This window comes from Tamandua tetradactyla, chromosome 8 (genome assembly GCF_023851605.1).
Source record: "Tamandua tetradactyla isolate mTamTet1 chromosome 8, mTamTet1.pri, whole genome shotgun sequence".
Taxonomy (NCBI): Eukaryota; Metazoa; Chordata; class Mammalia; order Pilosa; family Myrmecophagidae; genus Tamandua; species Tamandua tetradactyla.
Window position 1 is genome coordinate 107,491,043 of NC_135334.1, and position 14,695 is coordinate 107,505,737.

Sequence of the window (14,695 nt, forward strand, 5' to 3'; positions counted from 1 at the left end):
CTCTATAAGATGCGTGCATATATGTACATGTCACATCGTTTCACTTTGTATGCACAGAATAAAAGGTGGATTTAAAAATTCTCAAAAGGGTGGTTTTATTAACTTTATATAATAGAGCCCATTAGAAAAAAGAAAGAGAAAGAAAGAAGAAAAAGAAAATAGTCTTACTGTAAGAGAAGTCCTTATAGGATATTAATTTGGCTGGCAAAAGTTATTAAATAATTTTTGTATTTCCATTTATGTTGTCCTTAATTAATTAATATTCAAATTTTCCAAAACAGTGTTGTTGTTTTTTTTTTAACATGGGCAGGCACCAGGAATCGAACCCGGGTCCTCTGGCATGGCAGGCGAACATTCTTGCCTGCTGAGCCACCATGGCCCGCCTGCAAAACAGTATTTTTAACATGGAAGGTTTAAAAATTTGCTTGAGTACTGTTTCCTGAATTATCAGGAATGGTAGTTTATCTTATACTTAGAAAAAACCACTTTCTTGCTGAGTCTTATTTGTATAATGCTTTGCTTAACTAACTCAGCAATGAGAAGTATGCTTATAGTTATTACTGTTATGCTGATCGTCTTTATCAAATAATGGTATTCTTAGTAGTTTGTTCTAATCAGAAAATTGTCTGCATTGTAATGGTAGCTCTTACTGAGTACCTGTTCTGGGCCACTTATGCTAGGGATCATTTCATTTAATTGGTAAACTATTCCTTGATTTTCCCTCATCATCACACTGTGAGTGTTAATCTAATTTTCCCTCTAGCTATACCAAGAGAGGGCCTTGTATAAATTTCTAATTTGAGAAGACATGAATGGTATATTCAGGAGAGCTTGGATAAGAAACCTTGACCCTTCTTATAGGAAACAGGTTTAAGAAACAGAAGCAGCTAACTTTTTTTATAGTACCTGCTCTAGATTAGATATTATAGAATGTCTGTTATGTACTTATTTTATCTCATTAATTATACATAGAATGGCTATTCTGGAGATAAATGTTCATTTTTGCATATAAAAGAAAGTAGGGAAGTGAAGAGTTGGAAAGTATGATGTTAAAGGTTCAAAATAGACTAAAAAGTGACTAGTGGTCTATATAACACAAACTATAAAATTGAACAGTCTAATCTTGTTCCAAAGAAAACCTTTTTGTTCTCTAATACTTTTGATTGCCATATCATATAGATTTCAGCTTATGTTAATTTTTTAGTTACATCAACAGTTAAAGTTATGTTGTTTAGCCTGGTATGGCTTTAATGCCATAATGAAGGACTGCAAATGTCAAATTAATATATATATATGTATATGTTAATATAAGTATATTCAGTCCTGTAACAATAGCTTAAACATAAAAATATGTCTATGTACTAGTTGTTTCCTTCTGTTTTTACTACTTCTTCTCTAGCAGTTTGGAACATTCTACATCTTGTCCTAAAGTTGATTTCAAGTCTCACCATAAGTCAGTTAGCATAACTCAAATGAGGCATTGTAATCTGTGTTATCAAATGGTTTTTATTTCTTTAGACAGAAGTTATATATGCTTCTTTACAAGGCAAAAAAATAAATACTATCAAGAGAACTTTGTACTAAATTTTTCCACATAATGTGCTACTACAAAAGTTTTTGGAGAAATTTCTTTATTGGTGTTTTAAGTGTTTCACAATTTGGGGCACAGGAAAAAAAAGTATTGTTTTCAATTGTCTGATAATTTTGAGTAGTTTTTTTTCCTTCGTTTTTATGAGTAGTGCCTTTTTAATTATAATTTATTTTAGCCTGTTATTCATTCTTTGTGTGTTTTCATTTTTAAGTAGATTTGTTGGTGTTTGCAACATTAATTATAAATAGTAATACTTTTACAAATGGGATGATGAACTAACAAAATATTGGTCTGATGTCTAATCTTTTTAGTGTGGGTCTAGTGTCTTGAAACTTGATTTTAAATTTATATTTAATGATTCATCATTTAAATTATATACTGTCGACCACATTACCCTAAGTCATATATTTAAAAGAATACTTTCTAATTACATTGAATTATATCTTTATTTTGTTTGAAATGGTAATAATGTTAATTTTAAATTCTAGATATAATTAGACATGCGTATTTCGAGACTGTTCAGACGGTGTATATTATTCAGAATGAAAAATAGTATGTATTATGTTATTTTCCCCAAAGCTTATTAAATTTGAGGATAAATATTAATGTGAAATTTCTATCATAACAACCTTTCTTTTCTATGTTGTAATTCTATAATCAGTTAATGTGCACATTTATGTCTTGACTATTGTGTTAATTTATTAACAAGTGCTAAATATAACATTATTGCAGTGCTTATCCACAGTTATCTTAATACGGCATGGGTCTATCACAAGGGAAAGGAGGATAGTACAATATATTATGAAAGTAATTGTAGTGTGTAATATATAATTATATATAATATGTAATTATTTCACAATAGCTCTAGAACAAAGTATTTCAAAGGTATTTAAAATGTTCTCGACTGCAATTTTAAAGTTATTGCAGTTATTGTTCTTGAAAAGATAGATGTTAAAGATTGAGATGGTATAATCTAGGAATGCCTAGAGTGTATAACAATAGTAAAATGTACAATGTACAAATTTTAAAAATGTTTTTGCATGAGGAATAATAAAGGAATGTCATTATTGCAGGGTGATGAAAATAGATGGTAATTAATATTTTAAAATGTAACCTTATGTGTGAGACTAAAGCAAAATATGTTTATTTGTTACAAAATTTATATTTTGACTAGAGCATTTCCTAATATAACTTATGTAGATAGTTTGATTGAATGTCATAAGTACTTGGAATCTCAGGTAGGACATGAGATTTTGTTGGTTTGTCCAGAGTGATGCCCCAATGAATCCCAGAGTGATTTGATCAGTGAGTGGAAAAGTATTTGCAAGCCCCCTTCGGGGAATTGTGAGAGCGGGGAGAAATTCAACTTCCCCAAGTCGATTTCTTGATGTTCTCACAAGCAGTGTGGACAACCAAAGCTACAGGCTGAGCCCCCAGTCTTGGGGTTTGTTCGTATGAAACTTAGCCCCACAAAGGATAGGTCAAGTCTACTTAAAATTTAGGCCTAAGAGTCACCCCCAAGAGAGCCTCTTTTGTTGCTCAGATGTGGCCTCTCCCTCCAGCCAACATGACAAGTAGGCTCACCACCCTTCCCCTCTGTGCGTGGGACATGACTCCCAGAGGTGTGGACCTTCCTGGCAACATGGGACAGAGATCCTGGAATGAGCTGGGACTCAGCATCAAGGGACTGAGAAAAACCCTAGAATGAGTTCAGAATTAACATCAAGGGATTGAGAACCTTCTCGACCAAAGGGGGAAGAGTGAAATGAGACTAAGTGTCAATGGCTGAGAGATTCCAAACAGAGTCGAGAGGTTATCCTGGAGGTTATTCTTATGCATTAAGTAGATATCACCTTGTTGTTCAAGATGTAGTGGAGAGGCTAGAGGGAACTGCCTGAAAATGTAGAGCTGTGTTCCAGTAGCCATGTTTCTTTTTTTTTTTTTTTTGTTAATATCTGTCTTCTTGTTTATTTATTTATTTATTTTTTTATTAATTAAAAAAAATTAACTAACACAACATTTAGAAATCATTCCATTCTACATATGCAATCAGTAATTCTTAATATCATCACATAGGTGTATGGTCATCATTTCTCAGTACATATGCATCGATTTAGAGAAAGAAACAGCAAGACAACAGAAAAAGAAATAAAATGATAACAGAGAGAAAACAAAAATAAAAATAAAAAGTACAAAAATATATAAGAAAAAAAAAAAACTATAGCTCAGATGCAGCTTCATTCAGCATTCCAACATAATTACATTACAATTAGGCAGTATTGTGCTGACCATTTTTTTTTTTTTAGAAATCATACCATTCTACATATGCAATCAGTAATTCTTAACATCATCACATAGAAGTATGATCATCGTTTCTTAGTACATTTGCATCGGTTTAGAGGAACTAGCAACACAACAGAAAAAGATATAAAATGTTAATATAGAGAAAAAAATATAAAAGTAATAATAGTAAGAACAAAACAAAACAAAACCAAAAACCTATAGCTCGGATGCAGCTTCATTCAGTGTTTTAACATGATTACTTTACAATTAGGTATTATTGTGCTGTCCATTTTTGAGTTTTTGTATCTAGTCCTATTGCACGTCTGTATCCCATCAGCTCCAATTACCCATTATCTTACCCTGTTTCTAACTCCTGCTGAACTCTGTTACCAATGACATATTCCAAGTTTATTCTCAAGTGTCGATTCACATCATTGGGACCATACAGTATTTGTCTTTTAGTTTTTGGCTAGACTCACTCAGCATAATGTTCTCTAGGTCCATCCATGTTATTACATGCTTCATAAGTTTATCCTGCCTTAAAGCTGCATAATATTCCATCGTATGTATATACCACAGTTTGTTTAGCCATTCTTCTGTTGATGGACATTTTGGCTGTTTCCATCTCTTTGCAATTGTAAATAACGCTGCTATAAACATTGGTGTGCAAATGTCCATTTGAGTTTTTGCCCTTAATTCCTTTGAGTAGATTCCCAGCAATGGTATTGCTGGGTCGTATGGCAATTCTATATTCAGCTTTTTGAGGAACCGCCAAACTGCCTTCCACAGTGGTTGCACCATTTGACATTCCCACCAACAGTGGATAAGTGTGCCTCTTTCTCCGCATCCTCTCCAGCACTTGTCATTTTCTGTTTTGTTGATAATGGCCATTCTGGTGGGTGTGAGATGATATCTCATTGTGGTTTTGATTTGCATTTCTCTAATGGCCAGGGACATTGAGCATCTCTTCATATGTCTTTTGGCCATTTGTATTTCCTCCTCTGAGAGGTGTCTATTCAAGTCTTTTTCCCATTTTGTAATTGGGTTGGCTGTCTTTTTGTTGTTGAGTTGAACAATCTCTTTATAAATTCTGGATACTAGACCTTTATCTGATATGTCATTTCCAAATATTGATTCCCATTGTGTAGGCTGTCTTTCTACTTTCTTGATGAAGTTCTTTGATGCACAAAAGTGTTTAATTTTGAGGAGTTCCCATTTATTTATTTCCTTCTTCAGTGCTCTTGCTTTAGGTGTAAGGTCCATAAAACCGCCTCCAATTGTAAGATTCATAAGATATCTCCTTACATTTTCCTCTAACTGTTTTATGGTCTTAGACCTAATGTTTAGATCTTTGATCCATTTTGATTTAACTTTTGGTAGCCATGTTTCTTGATGATTGAACAATGATATAGCTTTCACAGTGTGACTCTGTCAATGTGAAAACCTTGTGTCTGATGCTCCTTTTATCTACCATATCAACAAAAGAGTAGAACATATGGAATAAAAATAAATAATAGAGGGAACAAATGTTAAAAAATTTAGTTTGAAATGCTAGTGGTAAATGAAAGTGAGGGGTAAGGGGTATGGTATGTATAACTTTTTTTTCTCTAGTATCGTTTAATTTTTCTGTTGTCTTTTAATTTCTTTTTCTAAATCAATGCAAATGCTCTAAGAAATGATGAATATGCAACTATGTGATGATATTAAGAATTACTGATTGTATATGTAGAATGGAATGATATCTTATTGTTTTGTTTGTTGTTAATTTTTTTTAATTAATAAAAAAAATCTGTTCTTGAAAGAGCTTAACTTTTATGGTAAAGATAATGTGATAAGGTATATTAATTTTCCTTTTGTTTTTGTTTGATTTCCAGGTGGAGGTTTAGCCGTTGGAACAGTTCTTCTAATTGGTTAGTATTAAACTACATGCTTTGCTCCTCCTGGTCACAGTTTTTAGTTGTGCATAATTATTTTATCTCTATTCTGAAGTTGAATGTTTTAAGCTATTAAATCTCCACAAACGTGAACGTAAATTAAAATTAGAAAGGAATTGCCTGAAGTCCTAATGTAAATATGAGTGTTCTTATAAATTTGAAATAAATTAGAAGCATATCTGAAAATCTGGTGCTTGTGCTTTACAAATGTTGACACTGTATTGTGCTCCAATTTTTAAAAAAAATCTAAAAGCCAAAATATTTTTTAGAGAATTTCACTACTTAGACTGGGATTATTAGAATAATAAATATGAAATGTTGATGTACTTAGTCCATCATTTACTTTACAGATTTGATCATTATTATCTTATTGAAAGAAAAGTAACAGGCGGTTAAGTTGTATTTTTATTCATCTTTAAAGGAACAAATTGTATCCCTACTAGCTTATTTTTTAGTATAGATGATAGAATCTTAGAGTTGAAATAAACCTTGGCAATCACAAAATCAAACCTCTCATCAAGCTTCAAACCTTCTCCATGATCGTTAGCAGATACCAAACAGTATTTGGATGCACATATCAAACAGTATTTTCTAATTTAAAGAGCTCACCATGTACTTCACGCAGCAATGCCTTTTTGTAGAAAAGGCTATAATTGATTACAAAGTCCTTTATAGTGAGGTTTAGGTAACAGATCTGTTGTTCCAAGTATTGTCATCTGATAAAAGACAGAATGAATCTATGTACACTTTACATGACATCCTTAAAATACTTGAAAATTAGCTGTTTTTTCACATCATAACTTCTCCAAATTAAATACACATTGGTTTCTTAAACTGATTTTTATGTATTGTGATTTTCACACTCCTCACTTTCCTGGTTGTTTTCCTCTTGGTGTACCTTCTAGTCTGTCATTGTATCACCAACTGTGCCTCAAATGAAATAAAAGTTGCAAATTGAGGACCTATATTTAGTATATTGGGACAATAAAATGTGTTAATTTAGACCAAATTATTATGGCCTCAGAGTTTCTTAGCTTTTTTGAACTTCAATCACTTATTTAATCATTCTTAAGTATTTTCATTGATAAAATGGGCATGATAATATTGAAGTTTCATATAGTTACTGTAGAGAAAAAATACAATAATATATGCAAAGTGTATCTGGCACATACCGGCACTCAATTAAAGTGTTCCTGTTGGGCTATTTTTAGTAGTAGCCACAACACATTGTTAGTTTAAACTATGTTTGCGGTTCCCAAGGCATTTGAAACCATATTTATTTAATGTATTTCACTTCTTATATTTTTAAGAATTGATATGTTGAACTTAAATAAAGGTTTTGTTTATTCCCTCTTTTGTACAGTTTTGTTTGGTTCAGGCCAATGTCAAAATTGACATAAATCAAGCAACTATCAGCCTTTTACCCATTCTTTATATTTAAGTTTCTAAGTTTTTTAAAAGTGTTTTTTAATGTTCTTTTTCCTGTAAAGTTTTTGAGTATTACACAACCAAACACATAATTACAGGTATATTTCTTGTGACATTTGACATAATTAATGAATATTTTGGAGAAAGATAGTTTAATCAGCTATAAAGCCAACTAACTTTATTTCATATTCTCAGTCCATCGATAATATTGTTATATGAATTTATGTGCATCCTTTGTGAATTGGTTTTACATGGTGTTACAAATTCTTGACTGGGCCAGTAGAGCAAGGCAAAATGGAAGTGTAGTGAGGTATAGAATTTAGTTCATCCTCTAGAGCAGCTAGTAAATAGCCAGTAACTGTCTGGAACAACTGTTTCGGAGACATCTGTGACCAGACCCACATTCTGTACCACTCTAGAATGAATGAAATGCTAAGATCACACCACAAAACTGTGAGTAAAGCCTGCAAAAACTGGAGGCTGGCACTGCTCCCCTACTGGCATGGCAGGCTCAGTTGGAAATATTTCCCAGCAGGGAAAAAGAAGAAGCCTTTTTTGGAAGCAAGGGAGGGGCAGCCCAGCCAAAGTCCAATTGCAGTTTTAATTACCAAATTTGAGTACAGGCTCCAAGCACAGATAAACCAAAGCTGGCAGGGATGGTATCATGAGGTTTCTATCAGCAGAAAGGAGCTGGCAGGAAAACAAAAAGAAAAAAGTGAGACTTTTGGAGTCAGCCCAGCTCAGAATATAGGAAAAGAGCTGTACCCCAAGGAACATACACCCAGGTAGCAACTCCAGCTCTTGACAGGCAAACCTTGAGGGCTGGGGACCAGCTCTGAGAGGAATTATTTTTATTAAACTGTGCTGAGTAGCTCATTGGAGAAAGCCTCAGGTATTTTCATTTGTCAGCCCTGATCCAGACAAGGACTTCATTAAAAAAACAAAGGGACCTTAAACCTAAAGCAAGAGCACTGAAGAAAGAAAGAAATAAATGGGAGCTCCTCAAAATTAAACACTTTTGTGCATCAAAGAACTTCATCAAGAAAGAAAGACAGCCTACACAATGGGAGATAATATTTGGAAATGACATATCAGATAAAGGTCTAGTATCCAGAATTTATAAAGAGATTGTTCAACTCAACAACAAAAAGACAGCCAACCCAATTACAAAATGGGAAAAAGACTTGAACAGACACCTACCAGAAGAGGAAATACGGATGGCCAAGAGGCACATGAAGAGATGCTCAATGTCCCTGGCCATTAGAGAAATGCAAATCAAAACCACAATGAGATATCATCTCACACCCACCAGAATGGCCATTATCAACAAAACAGAAAATGGCAAGTGCTGGAGAGGATGCGGAGAAAGAGGCACACTTATCCACTGTTGGTGGGAATGTCAAATGGTGCAACCACTGTGGAAGGCAGTTTGGCGGTTCCTCAAAAAGCTGAATATAGAATTGCCATATGACCCAGCAATACCATTGCTAGGTATCTACTCAAAGGACTTAAGGGCAAAGACACAAACGGACATTTGCACACCAATGTTTATAGCAGCGTTATTTACAATTGCAAAGAGATGGAAACAGCCAAAATGTCCATCAACAGAAGAATGGCTAAACAAACTGTGGTATATACATACGATGGAATATTATGCAGCTTTAAGACAAGATAAACTTATGAAGCATGTAATAACATGGATGGACCTAGAGAATATTATGCTGAGTGAGTCCAGCCAAAAACTAAAGGACAAATACTGGATGGTCCCACTGATGTGAACAGACATTCGAGAATAAACTTGAAATATGTCATTGGTAACAGAGTCCAGCAGGAGTTAGAAACAGGGTAAGATAATGGGTAATTGAAGCTGAAGGGATACAGACTGTGCAACAGGACTAGATACAAAAACTCAAAAATGGACAGCACAATAATACCTAATTGTAAAGTAATCATGTTAAAACACTGAATGAAGCTGCATCTGAGCTATAGGGTTTTTTGTTTTTTTTTTTACTATTATTACTACTTTTATTTTTTCTCTATATTAACATTTTATATCTTTTTCTGTTGTGTTGCTAGTTCCTCTAAACCGATGCAAATGTACTAAGAAACGATGATCATGCATCTATGTGATGATGTTAAGAATTACTGAGTGCATATGTAGAATGGTATGATTTCTAAATGTTGTGTTAATTTCTTTTTTTTTTCCGTTAATAAAAAAAAAAAAAAAAACAAAGGTCTGAGAGTCAAAAAAAGCAGTCAAGTGAAGGAGTTAATTCTCTAAAGGGTTTATCTTCCCAAAGGAAAGGGAGGGTGGGGCCCAGCTCAAGTGGCAACCCTCAGTCAGAGAATTTAGAACCCAAGGGCTAAGCCCTCAACCCACTTTCAGCATCAGCCTCTGTCTCAACCACACCCCTGGCAGGGACAGGGTCAGTTTAGGATTACAGGCACCAAACCACTTTAGAGAGACAAAGTCCAACTTGGTGTTCCCCAGCTGTCAAACACCACCTTTTGGAAGGATACAGAATGCGCAGAGTCTAGAGACTTCACAGGAATCTCTTAACAACTAGATAGTATCTGGAGAGATCATCCTGAAAAAAAAAGTTTTTCCATTTAGGCAGAGCAAGAACCAGAAAAACAAGACATGACAAATTCTGAACAGTTACATAGAAGTTGTGCTAAAGTCTAGAATAAGTTGAAATAAACACCAAAAAAGCAGAGAACAAACACAACCAACAAGAAAACCCTAGGGAAAAAAATGAAAATGACCTCCAGAATAAATTAATCAAGGAAATCAGATGCCAAGATAACACCAAAAACTTATGAGTCGTACTAGGAAAAATGAAGATATGGTCAAGTCAAAGGCACACACTAACACTTCAAATGAAATACAGGAGTTGAGACAACTAATTAATGTTCAATCAAATGTACTCAATCAAGTGGAAAATCAACGAGTTGAGGGAAGATATGGCAAAAGAGATGAAGGATATAAAGAAAACATTGAGCCACCATAAAGAAGAACTTGTAAGCTTGAAGAACAAATGGCAGAACTTATGGGAATGAAAGGCACAATGGAAGAGATGAAAAACAAAATGGAGACTTAACAACAGCAAATTTGAAGAGGCAGAAAAGTACTAGTGAACTAAAGAACAGGACCCCTGAAATCCTGTACACAAAAGAACAGATAGAGAAAAGAATGGAAAAATATGAGCAAGGTCTCAGGGAATAAGAGCAACATGAAGCACACAAATATACATGTTGTTAGTGTCCCAAAAGGGTAACAGAAGGGAAAAGGAGCAGAAAGAATAATGGAGGAAACAGTCACTAAAAATTTCCCACCTCTTAGGAAAGACATTAAATTACAGATTAGAAGAGTGCAGCATACCCCTAACAGAGTAGAGGTACATAGACCTACTCCAGGAAACTTACTAATCAGGTTACCAAATATCAAAGACAAAGAGAGAATCGTGAAAGCAGTAAGAGAAAAGCTATCCATTACATACAAGGGAAGCTATGTAGGACTATGTGGGATTTCTTAGCAGAAACTTTGGAGGGAAGAAGGCAGTGATATAATATATTTAAGATTCTGAAAAAGAAAAACTGCCAACCATGAATTCTATATCTGGCAAACTCTCCTTCAAAAATAAGGGAGAATTTACAATATTTTCGTACAGACACTGAAAGAGATTGTGCCTAAAAGACCAGCTCTACAAGAAATCCTAAAGGGAGTTGTGTTAGTTTGTAAGCTGCTGGAATGCGATATACCACAACTGGAACAGCTTTAGAAAGGGGAATTTAATAAGTTACCACTTTGTAATGCTATGCCTAAAAAAATGTCCAAACTAAGGCATCCAGAAAAAGATACATTAATTCAAGGAAGACTGATGGGTCTGGGACAGCTCTGTCAGCTGGCAAGTCATGTGGCTGGCATCTGCTGGTCCCTTGCTCCTGGGCTTCATTGCTTTCAGCCTCTGTACCTGTGGGGTCATCACTCTGCTTCTCCAGAGCTGTTTTTCATCACATAACTTCCCTTGGCTCTCTCCAGGTTCTGGCTTGCCTAACATCTCATGGCAACATCTGCTGGTCTCCAAGCATGTCCAAACATCTGTGTCTCTGTTCTCCCAGTGTTGGCATCTGTGTCAGTTCTGCTCTGAAATTTCTATCCATTCAGTCATTTCTGAGATTTCTCCAAAACGTTTCCACTTTTAAAGAATTCCGATGAACTAATCAAGACCCCTTTGGAATGAGTGGAGTCACATCTCTATCTAATCAAAAGGTCACACCCACAATTGGGCATGTCATATCTCCATGGAGATAATCTTATCGTACAGTTCCAAGCTACTGTGTTGAATCAGGATTAAAAGAAATGGCTGCTTCCACAAGATTGGATCAGAATTAAAACACGTCCTTTCTGGGTTATGTAGTATTTTCAGACCAACACATGAGCACTATAGGCAGATAGGAAAAGACAGGAGGGAGAGATCTGGAGGAGAGTGTACAAATGAAGACCTTCACTTAGGGTAACAAGAGAAAAAAATAAGGTATGACATATAAAATCCAAAAGACAAAATAGTAGAAGTACTGCCTTTACAGTAATAACATTAAATGTTATTTATAATATAGACATATTATAATATGATATATATAAATGTTTTATAGGTTTAAAATATAACTGTTACTTATAATATAAAATATAAATATATTTATAATGTTTAATGCATTAAACTCCCCAATCAAAAAACAGACTGGCAGAATTGTTAAAAAAACAGGACCCAACTATATGCTGCCTGCAGGGGACTCACTTTAGACCCAAGGACAAAAACAGATTAAAAGTGAAAGACTGAAAAAAGATATTTCACACAAACAATAACCAGAAAAGAGCTAGGGTATCTATACTAATATCCAACAAATTAGACTTCAAACATAAAACAATTAAAAGAGAAAAGAAGGACATTATATATTAGTAACAGGAACAATTCAAGAAGGCATAACAATCATAAATATTTATGCACCAAGCCAGAGTGCCCCAAAATACATGAGGCACACACTGACAACACTTATGGGAGATGTAGAAACCTCTGCAATAATAATTGGACATTTCAATAACCACTCTCATCAATGGATAAAACATAGTTTCACATGTTAATTCTACCAAGCATTCATGAAAGAATTAGTACCAATCCTACTCAAACCTTTCAAAGAAATTGAAGAGGAGGGGAAGCTACTTAACTCACTCTGTGAAGCCAGCATTACCATAATACGAAAACCAGACAAAGATATTATGAGAGAAGAAAATTACAGGCCAATCTCTTTAATGAATATAGGCGCAAAAATACTGAACAAAATACTCACAAATTCAATCCAACAGCACATTAAAAGAATTATATACCATGACCAAGTGGGATTTAGTCCAGGTTTGAGAGTCTGGTTCAACACAAGAAAATCAATTAATGTAATACACCACATCCATAAATCAAAGGGGAAAAACCATATAATCATCTCGATTGATGCAGAAAAGGTAGTTAACAAAATTGAGCATTCTTTCTTGATGAAAACACTTAAAAGGATAGGAATTGAAGGGAACTGCCTCAACATGATAAAGGGAATATATGAAAAATAAAAAGACTTTAATCTTTCCCGCTGAGATCAGGAACAAGACAAGGATGCCCATTGTCACCATTGTTATTCAGCATTATACTAGAAGTACTACCTAAAGCAATTAGACAAGAAAAAAAATGAATGATATCCAAATCGGAAAAGAAGAAGTTAAACTTTCACTATTTGTAGATGACATAATACAGTATCTTGAAAAATCTACAGCAAAGCACTAGAGCTAATAAATGAGTAGAGCAAAGTGTCAGGGTACAAGCTCAACACCCAAAAATCAATAGTGTTTTTATACCCTAGTAGTGAGCAATCTGAAGAGAAAAATCAAGGAAAAAAGTTCCATTTACAGTAGCAACCCAAAGAATAAAATATTTAGGAATAAGTTTAACCAAGGCCACAAAAGACCTATACACAGAAAACTACAAGAAATTGTTAAAAGAAATCATGGAAGACCTAAATAGATGGAAGGGCAGACCATGGTCATGGTTTGGAAGAGTAAATATAGTTAAAATGTTAGTTCTTCCCAAACTGACTTATAGATTCAACGCAATACCAATTAAAATCCCAACAGCTTACTTTGCAGAAATAGAAAAACTAATAACCAAATTTATTTGGAAGGGCAGGGTACCCCTAATAGCTCAGAAGATCTTGAGAGATAGGGATGAAGTGGAAGGTCTCACACTACCTAACTTTAAAGGATATTACAAAGCTACAGTGATGTGAACAGCCTGGTGCTGGCATAGAGATGTGCTGACCAATGAAGTCGAATTGAGTGTTCAGTAACAGACCCTCTCATCTGCAAACTGGTCTTTGATAAGGCAGTCAAGTCAACTAATTGTGAGAGATTAGCGTCTTTAATATCTATGGTGTTTGGAGAACTGCATATCTATATCCAAAACAATGAAAGAGGACCCACGTCTCACAGCTTATGCAAAAATTGGCTCAAAATGGATCAAAGACTTAACACTAGAGCTAAGACTATAAAACTTTTCGAACAAAATATATCTTACAGATCGTATGATAGAAAATAGTTTTCTAGTCCTTACACCCAAAAAGTGAGCAGTAAAAATGAAATAGATTTACATGGGTAGTTCAGTGGTTAGAATGCCTGCCTTCCATGCAGGAGACCCAGGTTCAATTCCAAGACCATGCACCCAAAAAAAGAAAAGGTAGATGAGATCATCTCAAAATTAGACATTTTTGTGCGTCAGAGGACTCTGTTAGGAAAGTAAAAAGGCAGTGTATGCAATAGGAGAAAATAGTTGGAAACCACATATCTGGTAAGGGTGTAATATCCAGAATATTTAAAGAAATTCTACACCTCAACAACAAAAAAGACAACCCAGTTTAAAAAATGGGCAAAAGACATGGACAGAGAATACAAATGACTCAAAAACATGAAAAGATGCCCAATCTCACTGACTGTTCCAGTTGAAAATTATGTGCCCCTAGAAAAGCCATATTTTAATCCTGATCCAATCTTGTGGGAGCAACCTTTTCTTTTAATCCCTATCCAGCACTGTAGTTTGGAAACTTAATTAGAGTATCTCCACAAAGATGTGACTCCACCCATTCCAATGGGTCTTGGTGTTTACCAGTATCCTTTAAAAGAGGAAGCATTTTTGAAAAAAAGCGTGAGAGCCACAGGAGACCCATGATAACCACAAAAACCCATGCAGCCAGAGACCTTTGGAGAGGAAGAAGGAAGACACCCCTGGGGGAGCTTCATGAAACAAGAACCCTGGAGAAAAAGCCTGCAGACGTTGCCATGTTTCCAGTTGAGAGAGAAACCCTGAACATAATCGGCCTTTCTTGAGTGAAAGTAACCTCACTCAAATTGGAAACCACATATCAG

The 14,695-nt window shown here is 34.8% G+C and overlaps 1 protein-coding gene across 6 annotated transcripts in view; it reads left to right on the forward strand.

Annotated features, from left to right (window-relative positions):
• Nucleotides 1-14,695, forward strand: part of ELP4 (elongator acetyltransferase complex subunit 4) — a 309,287-nt gene that overhangs the window by 4,952 nt on the left and 289,640 nt on the right. For all 6 annotated transcript variants that reach the window (XM_077114287.1, XM_077114290.1, XM_077114289.1 and 3 more), the window contains exon 2: nucleotides 5,749-5,784. In XM_077114287.1, coding sequence (XP_076970402.1) covers nucleotides 5,749-5,784 — 36 coding nt within the window. The remainder of the gene's footprint in view (nucleotides 1-5,748; nucleotides 5,785-14,695) is intronic.